Genomic DNA, 19,533 nt, shown 5'->3' with positions numbered 1-19,533 from the left:
AATCAGTTTCCATGTTTACTCTTCAACTAGTTGATCATTGCTTCTAGGGTCAATTTTGCTGTATAGTTTTTCCATTTTGATAATGCTAAGGCACTATGTCAGTGTAATCTAGGAGGGAAAAGCATCTGAATTCGAGATTTAAAACCTGAACTTTGGTCAAATGTCATAGTTATGATGTTCAATAAACATAAATGATGACTGAACACACACCACATTAAATACTGTGCTTTTAAAAAGCCACCAGGTAAATCTTTAATAAAGCCTCAACTGACTTAGGAACAGAATGAGTCCTGCAGTAAGAAACAAAATGAATTATTGGTACAGATCAAATTGCCCAGAAATATTGTGTCAACATTAATGTCAGTTCCTCAGAACCAATACATTGCTCCTTAATTACTCCAGGCTTTCAAAGCCTGCAGTCCTCCTGACAGCTCATTTCACAGAGACGCATTTATTTTGAAAAAGTGTGTGTGGCTACCAGCCCGTCCACTCTGTCAGCAGAAGACTTGGCCATAAAATCCTGTTATATTTTGCCCTGGGTAGCAATTATTAAGTAACGCTCAACATATGTGTCAAACATACAAGAAATTGCTCCAGGCTTTTTCTACATTTTAATTGCTTAAAAAAGTAGAAAACACCAAACAAAGAGACCACTGTGGAACACAAGGCATCAGAAATATTATTGCATTGTGAGAGTCGAATAGTAGCAACTCATTCTTGAAAAAAATATTGATAAGCCAAGTCTCCATTGACACAAAGTAAGTCCCTAGAAAGGTGTAAAGCCCCTGGTTATAAGGGTAGGAAACATATCACAGGAACAAAACGCAAAACTGCAAAAAGCTATGCTATCTGCAATGGTTATTGTCACTGTTGAATCTTGTTGTGATGATGGTAGTTTTTTGCCTTCACTTTTCTAAATCAGGTTAAACAGGACTCCTCACAGTGGGACTGTTTCCTCCTGACTCTCTGACACCCAAGCAGGATTTATCTAAGGATTTATTACCTTATTACACGCTGGCATCCCAAGACCACCCTCCTGGTCCATATAAAAAAAAAAATCTTAAAAAAAAAAAAACCTGTGTCCCAGCACTGGACCACACAGCCTATACTGCACTTTAAAAAAAAAGCTAGTATTTTTTATGAATCTGTAATTGATACATATATTGTATTATATTTTGTGTTGAAAATAGTAATATGTAGGAAATAAAAACACAAACATGGTAATTTTGGTTTGGATTTTTTTTTCATTTATTTAATATATCAGGAGCCTCAAATATGGAAATGGTCCAAACACTCTTCAAATTCTGAAAGGACTTGCAAAAGGATTGTGCATACAGCTGCAGGAGGATTCTGTGACCATCATTTGCAATCAGCCATACCATCTACATATAACCCTTCATCACATGTAATTTAGTTTTGCCTGTTTTTGTACTTTACATCAATTGAATTGTCTGGATACATTATTTTGTGTCTTGTTTCTTTCATTAAACATCATGCTTCTTAAGATTCACCCATGTCAAGAATGCAAGAATGTGGTTTATCTATTTTAAACTGCTGCATACTATTCCATTGTATGAAAATACATCAACATATTTATTCACTCTACTGTTGATGGACATTTAGGTTGTTCCAAGTGTGTGTGTGTGTGTGTGTGTGTGTGTGTGTGTGTGTGTTTTAGCATTATGAACAATGCTTCTGTGAATATTTTTGTACATGTGTTCAGATAAATACGTGCAAGAGTTTCTCTGGAATATATAAACAAGAATGGAATTACTGGATGATAGGTATGTGCACGGTCACCTTTTTGAGATATTGTCAAACTGTTTTCCAAAGTAATTGTGCCTATTTACACAGCCACTGTCAATGGATGAGAATTTTCCTCGACAACAATTTGGCAGGTGTGAAACAGGACATTTAGCTTTCCTCTTCTGTGCAAGTCTACTCATATTTTTGCCCATTTTCCCACTGAGTTGTTTTTCTTTTCCTTATTGATTTGTAGGCATTGTTTTCATATTCTGGAAACTAATTCCTTGTCAGTTACATGTATTCTAATTATCTGCTCCATATTTGAGGCTTTCTCCATTATAATTACGATATCCTTTAATGAACAAAGATTGCTACATTAGTAGCAATTTTGTACTTTATAGTTTGCACTTTATGTGTCTTGCTTAAGAAATACTCCTTTACCCTGATTCCTAGAGATATTATTCTGTATTTTCCTTTAAACATTGTATAGTTTTTACCTTTCACATTTATATCTTTAATGAATCTGGAATATATCTGTGTATATTATATGTAATTTTGCCTGAGATAGGAATACTATTTTCATCTTTTAAATGTGGAAATAATCTATTCCTTTCCACACTGGTTTGTAATGCTGAACCAGTTGCAAATTAATTTTCCATATGCCGACCTGTTTCTGAGCTCTTTGTGCTGATCCGTTGGTTTATTTTCAGGTCAGTTTAGGAGCCATTACTCATCATTTGAAGGGCAAAACTACAAAATTAGGAATTGTAATATGCACTCTTAACTTGTCAATGTCTAAAGTTCATCTGTATCTTTACCCTTTTCCTGAAGGGTCAAGACCTTAGAACAATTTAACTCCATTTATCCCTTCCAGCTCTCATCTAGTTTAATTCTATTTTGTTTTTCCTTCAAAAGACATATTTTATAGCCAATATTCACTAAAATTTGGTCACATTTTAGCACTTTATTTATTCATCATCCTTTTCTCACCTCAGATCTTCCATCTGAGATCATCTTCTTTCAGCTTAAAATGCATTCCTTTTAGTGAGCCTGCTGAGGGCAAACTTGGTTTCTGTTATGCTGAAAATGTCTTTATTTTACTCTCATTCTTCAAAGATACTATCACTGAGAAGGAAAATTCCAGGCAGTTATTTTCTTATTTGTTCAATAATTCTCCCTTTGGCCTTGCTTAATCCATTGTTGGACTCATCCACTGAACCTTTTTTTTTAATAAATTTATTTATTTTATTTATTTGGCTGCATTGGGGCTTCGTTGCTGCGCGCAGGCTTTCTCTAGTTGTGGCGAGCGGGGGCTACTCTTCGTTGCGGTGCACAGGCTTCTCATTGCGGTGGCTTCTCTTGTTGCGGAGCACGGGCTCTAGGCACGCGGGCTTCCCTAGTTGTGGTGCGTGGGCTCAGTAGTTGTGGCTCGCGGGCTCTAGAGTGCAGGCTCAGTAGTTGTGGTGCACAGGCTTAGTTGCTCCGCGGCATGTGGGATCTTCCCAGACCAGGGCTCGAACCCATGTCTCCTGCATTGGCAGGCGGATTCTTAACCACTGTGCCACCAGGGAAGTCCTCATCCACTGAACTTTTATTTTAATTATAGCATTCATTTCTTCTGGGTTCTTTTTCAAAGCTTCTGGTAAGTTTTATAATCTCTTAGTACTTGCTCAATTTTCAAGGTTACCTTTCATTTACTAAAACACTTTAATATGAGTAGATTATATTCTCCTTCCAATAATTCCACAGCTAAAGTCTTTATGGACCCAATTCCACTGTTGGTTGGTGTGCTCACACTCCACACAACTTTATCTGTAGGGATTCTCTGAGCCTATGTTGAAGTTGCATTATTTTAGAGAAGATTTCAGCTTCCTGCTGCCAGTTGGCTGAGGGCATCACTCAGCCCACAAGGACCACTTGAAATTCAATGCTCCACTTCAGGTTTTCAGATTACACACAGACACATGTAAATACAGACAACAAACTGTGTTGGGCCAGCTGTGGTTACAAATTCTCAGGGAGGATTTATTTTTCCTCGGCACCAAGCACCAAGGCTGAGACAGAATATTTTCCTCACAGTACCCTTCTGCATGGTGGCTTTATTTATAAGTCCCCTTACTCTGAAGGCATAGTTCTTCAGGATACTAGGTTTACATAGATGTTCCCTGTTAGTATTCCCACTTTAAGCAGGTGCTGGTCTCTCCTGTGCCCTTATAGACATCGTAAAGTCATCTCAATATCTCCATGACAGAGCAAAACTCACAGGGCGCAAGACAACTTGCTCACCTACTTCTCTCCTAAGATTCCTATTTTCATTTCCTTTTTGATCTCTGAGAAATCTTTCCTTCCATAATAGGTCTTCAATAGGTTTGAAAAAATAGATAGATGATAGATATGTAGGTAGATAGACAGACAGATAGATAGACAAAGGAAGGGAGGAAGGGAGGGGGGGATGGAGGAAATAGTATAATGCACTTTAGTTGTATCCATTGGAAACATTCGGGAGAGGGGCATTAGATGTACTCAGTATGCCATACTCCATGACATGAACTCCTGGGTTGCAACTCTTTTAATTTCTTAACATGACTAGTAGAAACAGCAGCCAATGGTCAGGAAGAACCTCTCCACACTGGCAAATGCTTCTTCTCTCCTCCAAGTTGGGCATCAGCACTTTTATTCATTCATTCATTTATCATTTACATGGCAAGTCATATCGAGTGCCTACTAGGTTTGAGTCACTGTGAGACAATAAATCTGTCAACTCATTGAAGCACAGCAGGGCAGGATCACCAAGTAAGCACAAATCAAAACCTGAATATAGGAGATTAACCGTGTAAAACACAATAATGTAAGTTTACTATATCAGCATCTCAAAATGTTTCATTATAGAAATTTCCAAACAAATACTAGAGTAGTTAGAACAGTATAACAAATCCCCACGAACCCATTTCCCAGCTTCAACAAATAAGTCATACCCAAACTTCCTTCATCGATACTCCCAACCTCTTTCTCCCTCTCATATTATTTTGAAGCAAATCGGAGACATTGTATCATTTGACTTGTAACTAATTCAGTAAGTACATCAGTTTTTAAAGCACAGAGGCTATGGTTTTTTCTGACTTAACTGTGTGATGTCTAGAACCACGATGCCTACAAACACCCACAGTTCCTATACGTCATCCTTCTCAACCAGTGAAAGCATGCATCCTAACTAAAATGTCTGGGAAGAAAACGTCCCCTCCACCAACACCACACCCCCAGAGATTGCAGACTCTACATCTACTACATCTGGGCTGCAATAGCTTCTCCGCGATGGAAAAAAAAAAAAAACTGAAAGTCCTCTGGAAACTATAGTACTTATGATAACTCTCCAAATTACCACCTATACTTAATATTAATCATTAACGCCCTTAGCGGAATCTGTCTCAGAGGGCAAAATGTACTTCCTATTAGTTACATGGAAGTTGGGATATAAAAAATATTTATTTACAGATACAGTCATCCAACAGACTAGAATATCAGGGCCTCTAAATTTATGACTTGTATATGAGCAAGAGTTAATAGGATCTGTATCTAGTCCTTACGTATAATTCAGAAAAATTAATTGCTGTGAAATACTAGCCTGGTTTCCTGTGGTCACATTACGAGATATAATAATCTACCAAAGCATAAAACTCAGTGTGATAGAGGAGATATCAAATTCTCCTGCTGCTACAGAAACATGCGGAAATCTTCTCAACACGAATTTTTCTACTGTGGCAAATAAGTAGATTGGATAACTGAACCCCATATTAATAACCCTACTATGTCGTATTTTAGTTTAAATTTAAAGTCTCAAAAGCTTACAAATACTAGCCAAAAATTCGTGGAATAACACATAGACAAAGTTATTTCTCAAAAAAATTAAAAATGATTTTCATCATTTTAATGAGATTTTAACTCTTTCACTTAAACATAATTGGCTCCAGCCATAAGGAAGAATTGTGTTAAAGAAGAGAGTAAAATTATCATGTTTAATAACTGCAGCTTATATTCCTTTCTAGTTATAAAACTAACTCTTAATTTAAATAAGGCTTCTACCTACCTTGATCACACGTGTTAGTGGATGAAAGTCTTAGCTCAAACTAATTTGTGGCAAAACATTAAATTTAAACAGTATGCTGTTCCAATGACTTCAGTCAAACAACCTCCTACTCCCCCATGAAGCAACAACCAAAAAACATGTTACATTTGTGAATACACATATATAAAAAGAACACAGTTCATGTGTTTATAAAAAGTTCCTCACTGCAGATTTTGGCTGTGACATCTAGGTACAGGGTAATTTACAGCTCTGTAATAAACAGTAAGGTCTGCTTATTTCACATTCTGTCATTGGTGGTGAACTCTCAGTGAGTGTTGACTGATGCATATATGAATGGATAAAAATATAAGAACTGTCCACACATAAACCACAAAGTGCATGAAATAGGTTTAACTCTGTCTTGTAATTTTTACTTTCATAATATAACTGAAGCAAAGTCTAATACAAAGTATTATTTTAAAGTACACTGTTTGTAAAAGAGAAATAATACAGTATCATCTCCTTTTTCAAGAAGGATGTTTGTTGTAAAAAAAAGCCCTCAAACTCAAAAGTAAAAAAGCCATTAGTTTCAGAAAAAGAAAACAACAAAAATGAGCCACTCAAACAAGTAAATCCCAAAATTTTCAGAAATAATGTGCAGGGATTTTGGATACGCCATTTTTAAGGTATTTTTCTTTTTTCTTTTTTGTTTGTTTCTTTGCTTGCTTGCTTGCTTTAATCATGTACAAACCTCAATTCAATTCAATGATCAGGATGAGTGTTAATGAGGCTTTTTCTGTGACATTTCCAATCCCTTCGATTTAATTTGATAAAGGAAACAATTTAAATGTTTCAGGGGAGGTATGAATTCTTTGTCCAGGCAGTTTGAATGAGGAGGAGCAAACAAACAAATTCCCTTCATCAGATCCCCACTGGTGAGATGACACCCCCAGCTCACCATGAGTATGGAGGTCAACACACTTGCAGTGGTTTACTGTGCGATCATGGAGGCTGGGTGCAGCCCCAAGGCACTGAGCACATTCCTCCTGTGCATGAAATTGCTCTGCTCATGCGGTGAGTAGGGAGACCTGTGGGAAAGATCTGGCTTCTGTGGAAGCTTCTGCCGGTGAAATCCACTGGGGATTCTAGGAGGAAGGAGCTGCAGCTTTAGGATGGATGGAGCACTGCCTGTCACGCTGGGTGTTGTGCTGAACTCACACAGGGAGAGAGACTGCCCCATTCACCAGGTCAGGTGCAAAGCACTATGGTATCTACTCTACGTTTCTAGAGAAGACCTAAGGCCAGGCAGTGACTGAGAAATTTAAACGCATTATCTAGTCTTAGGACGTTAGCATTAGGGAAAAAACTTCAAAATCATCTATCCACCTAAATTCGTTTTATTCATTTTCCCAGATCACATCTCCAAATGTATAAACGTTTTATTCCTGTTTTAAATAGTAGAGGTTTTATGTTTGTATGAAGTATTTTAATCACCTGATAAAATATGATCTTTAAACAGGATAAACTCAGCCCCCAAAAAACTTAAAAAAGAGACTCTGAAGAGTGGCTTAGCAATACATATAAACCATTGTTCTTATGCGAATCAAAACCACAATGAGATATCACCTCACACCTATTAGAATGGTTATCATCAAAAAGACAGGATAAGAAATGGTGGCAAGGAAGTGGAGGAAAGGGAACACTGGTGCACTGTTGGTGGGAATGTAAATTGGTACAGCAATTGCGTAAAACAATATGGAGGTTCCACACACACACACACACACACACACACACACACACACACAAATAAAAATAGAACTACCCTACAATCAGGCAATTCCACTTCCGGGTGTATATCGAAAGAAAATGAAATCACTGTCTCAGACATATCTGCACTCCCATGTTCATTGCAGCATTATTCATAATAGCCAAGATATGGAAAAAGCTAAGTGTCATTCAACGGATGAACAGATAAAGAGGAAGAAGAATATAAGAATATAAGAATATATATATATATATATATATATATATATATATATCTCCTGCCATTTGCAACAACATGGATAGAGCTTGAGGGCATTATGTTAAGTGAAATAGCCAAGACAGAGAAAGAAAAATACTGCATAGTATCACTTACACGGGGAATCTTACAGAAAAAAAAAAGTCAAACTCATAGAAAAGAGCCTAGAAAAGTGGCTGCCAGGGACTGGGGGAGGAGGGTTAAAGGAAATGGGGAGAAGCTGGTAAAAGGGTACAAACTTTTAGCTCTGAGATGGGTAAGTTCTGAAGACCTAATTTAAAACATGGTGACTATAGTTGATAATATAATTGAAGTTTACTAAAAAAGTAGAACTTAAATGTTCTCACCAAAAAGAGAAAAAGATATTTTTTTAAATTTTTAAACATTGTTTTTTATCGTTAGTGCGATTTACTATTATGTACCCGCATGTGTCTTTTTAGATAAATTACTCATGGAGATTGCAAATATGCTTTAGGTGAATCTTAGGATGAAAGAAAATGTGCCAAGGCAGGTGCAAGGGCTAAAAGAATACAGCTTCCTGTTTTCCTTTGTTTCCTCTGTCGAAAAAAGAAATCACCCCTGAGGAAAGCCTCTAAGAAAGGCCTCTAGTGGTAATTTCTGGAATGGTATTAAATAGATTGCTGTACAAAGGGGGAAAAAAAGGCAAAGCAAGGTGGACTATGGCGTCTATCGTAAAGTGACATGTCAGCAGAGGAGGCGTTTCTCCTGTGAATCCTATAAAAGGTCAGCCCATCCACAACCGAGAGACAGACTCTGCTCCATCCCTTCCGAAGCTACAGCTGCTTCCTCCTAGAATCCCCAATGGATTTCAATCACAGAAGCTTCCACCGAAGCCTGAGTTCCTCCTCCCAGGGCCCTGCACTCAGCATGAGCAGCTCCATAGATAGGAAAGGGGGCACAGAGTACCTCAGGGTCGCACCCAGTGTGTATGGGGGGGCTGGAGGCCACGGCACCCGCACCTCGACCTCTAGACACATGGTGAGCTATGGGAGTGACCTCGCTGAAGGGAACCTGTGTGTTGGCAATGAGAAGATGACCATGAAGAACCTAAATGACCGCCTAGCAAGCTACCTAGAAAAAGTGCGGTCCCTGGAGCAGTCCAACTCCAAACCTGAACTGCAGATAAAGCGCTGGTATGAAACCAACACGCCTGGCACCTGTCGGGACCACAGTGCATATTTGGAATAAATCAAAGAGCTGCGAAATCAGGTGAGGCCTGACACCTGTGCTTTCTACTCCACTGTTCAGCTGCATCATACATCAAGAAGGACACATATGTTAGGTGGGTCTGAATGGACATTGTAAAGCAAATCAGGCTTAAATGCTACATCTATAAAAATGGCATATTCTATCATCTACCCTTGGTGCTGGAGTACCTGACTACATAATAGGATGACCGTAAACCATACATTTAAAAAAATAATCTAATTACATACAAAATATTAAAATTTTATCCTCCAGGCTTATAATCTGTATTTTTATCACAGTTTACCAAGTCAGGACTAAGTGGATAGTGAACATGTTTTTTCTGGAAAGATCTCAAATTTTTTTATGTGGTAATAAACCTTTCTTAGTTTTTTTACCTAATTTCCATCAACTTTTAAAACCCCAGTCACTTTAGAGATTTTCCTCCTTTCATTTATATAAAAGTTGTAATACAAGTATTACAATATGATCCAGAATACTGGATCATAAATTTCTATGATAAAGTGATTCAGGGTGGAAATGGGGGCAGGGCTATTGGTCTTAATGATAAGTGGATTTTAAAATGTCTTTAAAATGTTTAATAATCTGATCATCATCAGCAAGCAGTTCAGAAACCATCTCTACAGTAATAAAATGTTTTATTGCCCCCAATTCAAATTTATTGCAATCGTACCTGCTCCCATGTCATACCAGAAAGGTGGAGTTCTCCATTTTATCAGTTATGTGGAATAAAAGAAGACTTTGTTCCTAACTGAAGATTTTGAATATGACACAGGACACTTACTCTGTTTTAAAATTCTTATCTAATCAAGAAAAGTGTCCCTTTCGTTTTCATTTCTATTTTAACATTCCTCTTTCTTTCCAGCAAAGACCACTCTCTTTTCTTGCATTGTATTAGACATCAGTGCAATCTGATTCAGATTCCACAGGAAGTTACTCTGGGGTTTCAGGAACCGTGGGGATGTGAGGCAAAGGTGTTTAAATTGCCCCTCTGCCAACAGGTCATTCTTCGCAGGCTCCCACTAAAAACGTTCAAAATCAGCCAACCATTCTCCCCCAGCCGTCTCATGATTTGTGGTTCTGAAGCTATTTGTCATCCCAAACACGTAGGCACAGCCAAATGTTCCATTTACCTGGGAAGACCCAGTATATGAAGGAAGGCAGCTCTCTCCAGGACTAGATCTGCTGAAAGAGACACGCTGTTATAGCATCTTTTATAAGCAGGCTTCTGATCCATACGCATCTTAGAGGACTCACCCATTAGGTAACCACTTCTTAAGATCAAGGGCTTATCCATCCTGATAGCCCCAGTGCCTTGCACAAATCCCACCGTATAGCAAGTGTGCATTCGTTCAGCCAAAACTTAGTACACACTAACGAGGTGCTGGGCACTGGGGAGTATGATGGTGAACATAATGTGATTTAGGGGAAACAAGCATGGACAAAGGCAGCACTATCCCACATGGAAGGATAAAGGGAGGGCTGTGTAAGATCATGAAAGAACAGGCAGTTCATCCAGCTCTGTTTTGAGGAGATCAGTGAAGGCTTTCTTGAAACAATGAAGTCTAAGCTGAGACCTGGAGGAGGATGAGTTCACCAAATGAGAGGGGCTAAGAGGAAAGTTCTAAGCAGGAACAGCATCAAAGGCAAGGCACTCAGTAAGGTCTGATGGCTCATGCTGAATTAAACTCTCCATTTGTAGAATCATAAGAAAGCTGACCAAACCCTCAGGACTAGAGTTGCATTTTATGAGTCTATCACGTTAAATCCCCATCTCGATAGTCCTCCTTTCCGTTTTCACGTGGAAATCCTTGAGATGAACATCATCTTCGATACAAGAGGGGTTGTATCTGAGGATCAACTCAATCACTTTAGACTCCTGTCCAGTTGAAAATGTCATTCTTTCTTGCGCATTTTCCAGATTAAAGATGCTCAACTGCAAAATGCTCAATGTGTCCTGCAAATCGATCATGCTAAACTGGCTGCCAAGGACTTCAGGCTGAAGTAGGTGCTCTGATACCATGGTAACACTTCCTGCAAAGGAGTGCCTTTCAGTGGCCCTTCATGACACTCGGCTTTGCACACTATTGTTGGCAAAGGAGCTACCACTGAACAGTCTCAGAACCTTGGTGTTTAAAGGGTGTTAGAAGCTTTCTGGTCTAGCCCAGCATCAGGACTGGACTTCTCTCTCCCACAGTCCTAAGATATGGTCACCCAGCGTGTAGATGAACACCTCCAGTAACTACTACTCTTCTCACTGTTCAGCTCTGGTTGCTAGAATGTTCTTTTTTAGTAACCTGGCATCTACCTTTTCACCCATTGACCCTCATTCTCTTCTTTTGAGTAATAATAAGGCAATTTACATCTCCCCTTCTGCCTAAGTGCCTTTCTGTTATCTAAAGAGAGCCATTTATCTACCCTCAGTGATTCTCTAAGTGAGTCATCCATGTTCCTTTAAGCACCTACAAGTAAACAACCCGAGTTCCAGGGGTGACTCTTAATGCTTTCTAGTTTAACAGTGTTTTACAATATGGTCTGACCGACCAAAGAACTAGGTTGATTAAAGCAGTTCAAATTGTGTTCACTCTCTTGTGGTCACATCACACTACATGTGATCAGAGCTGTTCCTAATAACTGCTTCTACACTAGGGCTTCCTCATCCTGAATTTGTACAATGCATTGGCACTGAAGAGTTCTTTGTGGTTTAGAAGGGCAGCATTTTAATGCTACAAGGGATCAGAAAGAAAGAAATGAGAAAGCAGATCTGAAAATTAAAGCATTAAAAGTTCATATATACAATGGAAAATTACTCAGCCATAAAAAGAAACGAAACTGAGTTATTTGTAGTGAGGTGGATGGACCTAGGGTCTGTCATACAGAGTGAAGTAAGTCAGAAAGAGAAAAACAAATACTGTATGCGAACATATATATGGAATCTTAAAAAAACAAAACAAAATGGTACTGATGAACCTAGTTGTAGGGCAGGAATAAAGAGATAGACACAGAAAGTGGACTTGAGGACATGGGGTGGGAGGGCAAAGCTGGGGAGAAGTGAGAGTAGCATCGACATACATACACTACTGAATGTAAAATAGTTGGCTGGTGGGAAGCAGCAGCACAGCACAGGGAGATTGGCTCCGTGCTTTGTGATGACCTAGAGGGGTGGGATAGGGAGGATGGGAGGGAGGCTCAAGAGGGAGGGGATATGGGGACATGTGTATGCATATGGCTGATTCGCTTTGTTGTGCAACAGAAACTAACACAGTATTGTGAAGAAATTATACTCCAATAAGGATCTATTAAAAATAAATAAATAATTTTAAAAGGTTCATTAATTCCAGTCAGCATCTGAATGCCTCATTGCATTATCCTTTCTCAAAGTTTACTACTTTAATAAAAATGGGAATATATAAGATCGTAGAGGAGAATGCACGAATTTTTACGATAATTCACTTTGGATGCATCTGTTTACAAAGTAATAAAAATAAACTGATCAAGTGCATTCATTAAGCAAATCTAACTAACCATTATTTAATATCAGTAATGAGAACCCTTTGCTAAAACAGTAATCAGAGCAAAATATTTTTTTGATTTAAAAAAAATACATTCTAGAATTCAGGAACTTTTTTTTTTTTTCTTAGAAAATACGTGCTGTGCTAGTTTGTTGTTTTTTTTTTTTAACTTTCGGTTTATTTATTTATTTATTTATGGCTGTGTTGGGTCTTCGTTTCTGCGCAAGGGCTTTCTCTAGTTGCGGCAAGCGGGGGCCACTCTTCATCGCGATGCGCGGGCCTCTCACTGTCGTGGCCTCTCTTGTTGCGGAGCACAGGCTCCAGACGCGCAGGCTCAGTAAATTGTGGCTCACGGGCCTAGTTGCTCCGCGGCATGTGGGATCTTCCCAGACCAGGGCTCGAACCCGTGTCCCCTGCATTGGCAGGCAGGTTCTCAACCACTGCACCACCAGGGAAGCCCAGGAACTTTTAAAAGTAATTTCAGATAGATTTTTTTACTAATCACTCCAAATCGCAGAGACTATATTATGATCTGATTCCAAGGTTCTCAAGAACATTTTCAGAACGTATAAAGGGAGACACAGTGATGCATTGAAATTGATCTCCTCGTATACCACATAAAGATCGATCTCATCATTTTAAGATCATCTCTTCTATAATGGTTTCAGAAGGACTCAATTATCTCTCCATACTACTTAATTCACAGGTACGAGAGTGAGCGGGGGATCTGCCTAGCAGTGGTGGCTGATCTCCAAGGCCTGAAAATGGTCTATGATGACCTAATCCTAATGAAGACAGACTTGGAGATTCAAACTGAAGGGCTGAATGAATAAAGACCTGATGCTCCTCCAGAAAGAACACGAGGAGGTGAGAAAACATTCAGAAGCGGTGTTGGAAATGATAGAATGGCTCTAGTAATAATAAGGAGGAGGAGGAGGAGGAAAAAGAGGAAGATGTGGTGATGGTGGTAGTGGTGAAGAAGATGACAACGAGAATGATGTGAGCCCTAACAGCTTTTCATAAGGCTGCTGTCAGGGTTAAGTGACTTAGAGCAGTCTCTGGGCCATAATAAGTCTTACCTAAGTTGTTATTTTCTTTCTGTGTTACTCATCCCCAATGAAAGAAGCCAGAAGACTTCCTATGTCTTTTCGGCACAGCCTCACCTGAGAATGTGTTTCAAGACTATCATCAGGGCTTCCCTGGTGGCGCAGCGGTTGAGAATCTGCCCGCCAATGCAGGGGACACGGGTTCGAGCCCTGGTCTGGGAGGATCCCACATGCCGCGGAGCGACTGGGCCCGCGAGCCACAACTGCTGAGCCTGCGCGTCTGGAGCCTGTGCTCCGCAACAAGAGAGGCCGCGATAGTGAGAGGCCCGCGCACCGCGATGAAGAGTGGCCCCCGCTCGCCGCAACTAGAGAAAGCCCTCGCGCAGAAACGAAGACCCAACACAGCCAAAAATAAATAAATAAATAAATAAATTTTAAAAAAGAAAGAAAAACTCATAGCTAACATCTTAAAAAAAAAAAAAAAAAAAAAAGACTATAATCAATCAGGATTTTCCCTCTCTAGGAAGTGAGGAGCCTACGGGCTCATTTGGGCAATAAGGTAAACGTAGAGGTGGATGCAGCCCCAGGCCTGAACCTCAGCGCCATCATGAGTGAAATGAGGCAGAAATACGAAGCCATGGCCCAGGAGAACCTTCAGAAGGCCAAAGAACAGTATGAGACCCAGGTAGTAGCATAATTCTAATGGGTAAGCAAAATGTGCGGAAGCTGTCTTCCAAGAAAGAGATTAACTCATTTCCTTCCTTCCCTCCTCTCCCTCTCCCTCCATCCTTCCCTTCCTTCCACCCTCCCTTCCTTTGTTTCTTACTTTCTTTTTCTTTCTTTCCTTACTTATTTTTTTCGTTTTTGGAACTTTAGATTGAAACTCTGCAACAGCAAGTCACAGTGAGCACTGAAGAGTTAAAAGAAAGCAGGGATCAAATAAAGGAGCTGAGACGCACCTACCAGAGCCTGGAGGTACAGCTCCAGTCCCATCTCAGCCTGGTAAAGCACATCTAACTGTCAACGCTCATGGGGTGTGTGTTTACTAAGTGCCTGTATCAGGAACTCTGGAAACGCAGATACCTATGAGAAATAACCACCGCCCCCCCCCACCCACCCCACCCCGGCCCCTTGCAGAACAGGCAGGGAAACAAGTCAAACAACTGATTATAATGAAAAGACAGAAAAAAATCAAGGGAAAGGGCAAGACACTGCAAGGATGCAGAGGACAAAGTAGAGCTGGAAGATTTCACAGGGCAAGCATCATTTAAAGTAGATCTGAAAAACTGAGATGAATTTTCAATTGAAGAATAGGGGTCAAGACATTCCAGGCTAAGCATAACAGCTCATAATGCATTATGCTGTGGTAACAACCCCCAGATCACGGTGGCTTACAATAACAACACTACATCCTTCACGGGCTGGCTGCAGCTCTGCTCCAGGACATTTCCGCTCCAGGGTAAGTCTAAAGGAGCAGACCCTACGTGTTGTGCCAGAGGGAAAGGGACAATGGCCAGACCATGTGACAGCTCTTAAAGCTATCTTCTCAGAAAAGGCGTTTGTCAGTTTCACTTGCATTTCATTAGCTAAAGAAAGAGGGTCACATAACCAAGCCTGGCATCAATGGGTTTAGAAAGTCCAATCCTCCATCCACATGGAAAGGCACCACAAATCCCAGGGAGGGGAAGCAAATACTGAGAACAATATTACACTATACCACAGTAAGAGAACAGTGAGTGCGAAGTTGAAAACAAATAAACAAAAAAACCCAAAGCCAGTGATCCTAGTTAGGTTTGGCTGGCTGAGGTTGCCTAGATGGAAAGAGTGGGAGATAAAGCTAGAAATATGTGTGATACCTACAATGACTAGCTATAGAAATTCTCCTCAAAAGAAATTAAAATTGAGCCACCTCTTAAATCAGGTCCTCAAGTAAGAAACATCCTCTTTTTCTTGTGCTCATAGAAAGAAGCTTTGGAGCATACACTAGAGGAGACCAATGCTCGTTATTGTAGCCACTTGGCCATAATCCAGACACAGCTTAACTTCCTCGAGGGCCAACTGGTGCAGATTCGGACCAATACAGAACACCAGAGCCACGAATATAATATCCTCCTTGACATAAAGAGCCAGCTTGAGCAGGAAATTGCTACCTACCGCTGCCTTCTGGAAGGAGAAGATGTAAAGTAAGGCTCTCAGAATCAAGGGGTATGTGTCAATGTCTATACGCTGTTCCATTTTACTGTCCATACCTTAAACTCTGTCACTCGTTCCCCAGCACCAGTGCAATCCCTAGCACAAAAGGAATTACACACACCCCACCACTACCACCAACAACAACAAGACAAAAATATACCAACCAGTACGCACATCTCCCAAATACCAAGTACATCCTTTATACTTGAGGTCATGTCATAGGACTGAGGTAGAAGATGGTTGTGGAGGTGATACAGATTACGCTTATGTTAATTTTTATGATTAATACATAATCGAAAGCACTATAACTTTTTAGAGTTCTCATTGCAAGGTCATGAATTGAACAACAGGCCACAGAAGTCTGTGGGAACCAGTTTGAGAATCAACATGTCTTCAAATACCACACCCACAAAAGGCAACAAGAGAACACAAGATGTAAACTTCCACTGTCATTTTGTTATTTTAATTCAGAAACTTCTAGCATATGTTAATCAGGTCAGTTTTGAAGCTATGGATTTTTCAAGTTAAAAAGTGAGACACTCAAGTTTGAAGTAACAAGCATTGTAAAAGGGGGAAAAAATACAAACAGCAGTAAAACTTACATCACTCAGATTTTATTTTGAAACAACAAGGCAGGAGAGCACTTCATTTTCAAAATGGCAATAGCGCTTTTTTCTGTTTCTTTTTCTTTTCTTAAAAAAAAAAAACCAGAACTACAGAATATCAGTTAAGCACCCTGGAGGAGAGAGATAAGTGTTCTAATTTTAACACATTTCCTATAAGACTGAATTCTCACTTAGTAGTTTACAACTAACAAGTAAACTGCCACTGGTGAAAAGCAAAGGGAGGTCAGTTCTCAAGTAAACAGATGTACCCTAGGGATGCTGAAAATCAGGCACATCACATAAAGAAACCCTCCATATGGGAAATTTCTCACATTCCCAATGACAGGGTGATTTTCTTGGCCCATGCTATTACTGTCCTGAGACATCCTAAGATTCTGAAAGGGAAAAATAAAATGAAAATGTGCATTTTACTTAATTTAATATGACATATTTCTTTGGCGGGGAGAGTAGAAAATGTGTAAATTTGGGAAGAGTGGCACATTTTCTGCATTTATTTATAAAATGGACTTAAGATCATTTAAGAAAGAGAATGGATTCAACCTTTTTCTAAGAGAAGGAAATACATACAAAGTAATAATAATTTAAAGTTGAGTATTATAAACCAGCAGAGTCATGTGTCTGAATTAACATTTTATATTTAAATCTAAATTCAGATATAAAGAAAACCAGGAAGATTAAGACAGTTGTACAAGAAGTAGTGGACAGCAAGACTGTGTCATCTAAAGTTAAAGAAGTGGAAGAAAGTATGTAAATGGCTGCCAGAAGGTGCTGCTGCTGAGTTCTTGAAAGAAATGTAGCTATAACTTTTGCTGCCTACGAGAAAGCGGCAACAGAAAGCACCGTTAATGCTTCGTAGTGATTAGAAGAAGGGAAAGAGCCCATTTATCCATCTCTGTAATTGAATATAAATGTTTCACTCAGAGGAGCTGCAAATTGCCTGCAAAAATGAAATCCAATGAGCACTAGGATATTTAAAATATCATTACTGCCACCTTTACCACAAAATGCATTAACCACAAGCTATAGACCACCTAATATCAATTCATTAATGTGCCTGAAAATTATAGCACACTTCAATTCTACTAAACCTTACAGAGCAGAGGAGTCTCTGCAAACTGTAAATGAACCTCTCTCTAATTCCTCCTGTTTCTGAATTGCAAAATCTCCTTTCAGGGGTCCCTGGATTCTTGAGTCAACTTCCTGGTTAATTTCATTATCAGCTAATTTTTAATTAGCTTGGTTAATTTTCAATATCAGTATAATTTTCCAGCTTTAAATTATGTCCGCTTTTTTCCCCCCATTGTCTCCACTGCCCTTTAAGACTGAACTCGGCTCTTTGAATAATTTGAGAGTCAAATTCCAAACGTAATCGCTGAGCAGAATAAGAATGAAGCACATTATGCTTGAAATGGAAGTAGATTAAAAGCAAAATTAGCAAAACCTTTCTCAAGGCAGAATGCTTCTCTTTATGATAATAAACTGCATAAAGCATCATCGAGTGCTTTCTTTCTTTACATGGTAATTGTATGTTATGAAATGTTTCTGTTTTTTTAATAACAGTTTTAGTGAAGTATAATCCACACACCATAAGATTCATCCTTGTGAAGTATGCAATTCAGTCGTCTTTAGTATGTTCACAGGATTGTGCAGCCATCACCACTATCTAATCTTAGAGCATTTTCATCACCCCAAAAAGAAGCTCCATTAGCAGTCACCCCAATCCTCTTCCCCCCAGCCCCTGACAACCGCTAATCTATTTGCTCTCTCTATGGATTTGCCTAATCTAGACATTTCATATAAATGGAATCATACAATGTGTTCTTTTGTACACAAATGTTCATAGCAGCATTATTGATAATAGCCCCAAAGCGTAAACAACTCAAATGCCCATCAACGGATGAATGGATAAACAAAATGTGGTATATCCCTACAATAGAATAGTATTCTGCAATAAAAAGAATGAAGTACTGATACATGCTACAACATGGATGAACCTTAAAAACATGATGCTAAATGAAAGAAACCAGATACAAAAGGTCACATATTGTATTCTAGTGAGCATTCTAAATTCTAAATTTCACTAAATTTGCATTTTAGTGAGTAATAACTGCCTTGCAAATGTTTCCAGGAAAAAATAAATTTGCCCTCTATCATTGTATTCTAGTAAATGAATAGCTTGGATTTAAATTTTAATATTTAAGTTTGTAAATAAATAGGATTTTGAGGGACTTCCCTGGTGGTGCAGTGGTTAAGAATCTGCCTGCCAATGCAGGAGACACGGGTTCGAGCCCTGGTCCAGGAAGATCCAACGTGCCGCAGAGCAACTAAGCCCGTGTGCCACAACTACTGAGCCCGCGAGCCACAACTACTGAAGTCCGCGCACCTAGACCCCATGCTTCACAACAAGAGAAGCCACTGCAATGAGAAGCCCACGCACCACAATGAAGAGCAGCCCCCGCTCACCGCAACTAGAGAAAGCCCATGAGCAGCAACAAAGACCCAACGAAGCCAAAAATTTAAAAAAATAAAAAAAAAAAGGATTTTGAGTGTGATTATTATATTGAAAATAATAATGTGATTCACTTAGGATAGTAATATCTACCCTTTTATTGAGCACTTACTATGAACTGAACAGTGTGCCAGCATTTTATATGCATTTCTCATTTAATCTTCACAATTAAGTTAAAATCTTCTACCCATGAGGTAGAGGGTATTAGGTTGAATCATATGAACTTGCCAATATGGGATCATTTTTGACCTTCAAAAATAGCAGTTTGACCTTATAGTACTATCCCCATTTTGCATATAAGGACAAATGAGAATTATATATGAAGACATGAAATAAGTACTTTCCCAAAGTCGCAGTTACCAAGTAACAGAGAAAGACTGAACCTCAGGGCTGTTTGTCTAAAGTCATGATACCTTTTTAAGCAACTAATTATGTGACAAATAATTACTGAGTCACACTTGAAATGAATTCCTATCCTTAGTTGTTTTGCTGTTTTCTAATTGTCATTTTCACTAGCCAGACACTTACAACACCCAATTGTCACAAATGTCCAGCTAACATCACACACAAGATTTGATTCAGCACAATTTT

At 39.2% G+C, this 19,533-nt stretch overlaps 1 protein-coding gene and 1 long non-coding RNA gene across 3 annotated transcripts in view; one reads left to right on the top strand and one right to left on the bottom strand.

Annotated features, from left to right (window-relative positions):
• Positions 1–19,533, bottom strand: part of LOC137754895 (uncharacterized) — a 238,912-nt gene that overhangs the window by 117,996 nt on the left and 101,383 nt on the right. The window lies entirely within an intron of this gene.
• On the top strand, positions 8,652–17,184 carry KRT20 (keratin 20). The gene is given in 9 exon segments (XM_068530827.1): positions 8,652–9,059; positions 10,978–11,060; positions 13,275–13,395; positions 13,397–13,435; positions 14,138–14,299; positions 14,491–14,616; positions 15,577–15,797; positions 16,519–16,562; positions 17,087–17,184. Coding segments are annotated over 9 exon segments (1,302 nt in total).

The sequence above is a fragment of the Eschrichtius robustus genome, chromosome 20 (genome assembly GCF_028021215.1).
Source record: "Eschrichtius robustus isolate mEscRob2 chromosome 20, mEscRob2.pri, whole genome shotgun sequence".
In the NCBI taxonomy this organism is placed as follows: Eukaryota; Metazoa; Chordata; class Mammalia; order Artiodactyla; family Eschrichtiidae; genus Eschrichtius; species Eschrichtius robustus.
Note: the sequence above shows the minus strand (reverse complement) of the source record. Positions and strands in the feature narration are given on the sequence as shown.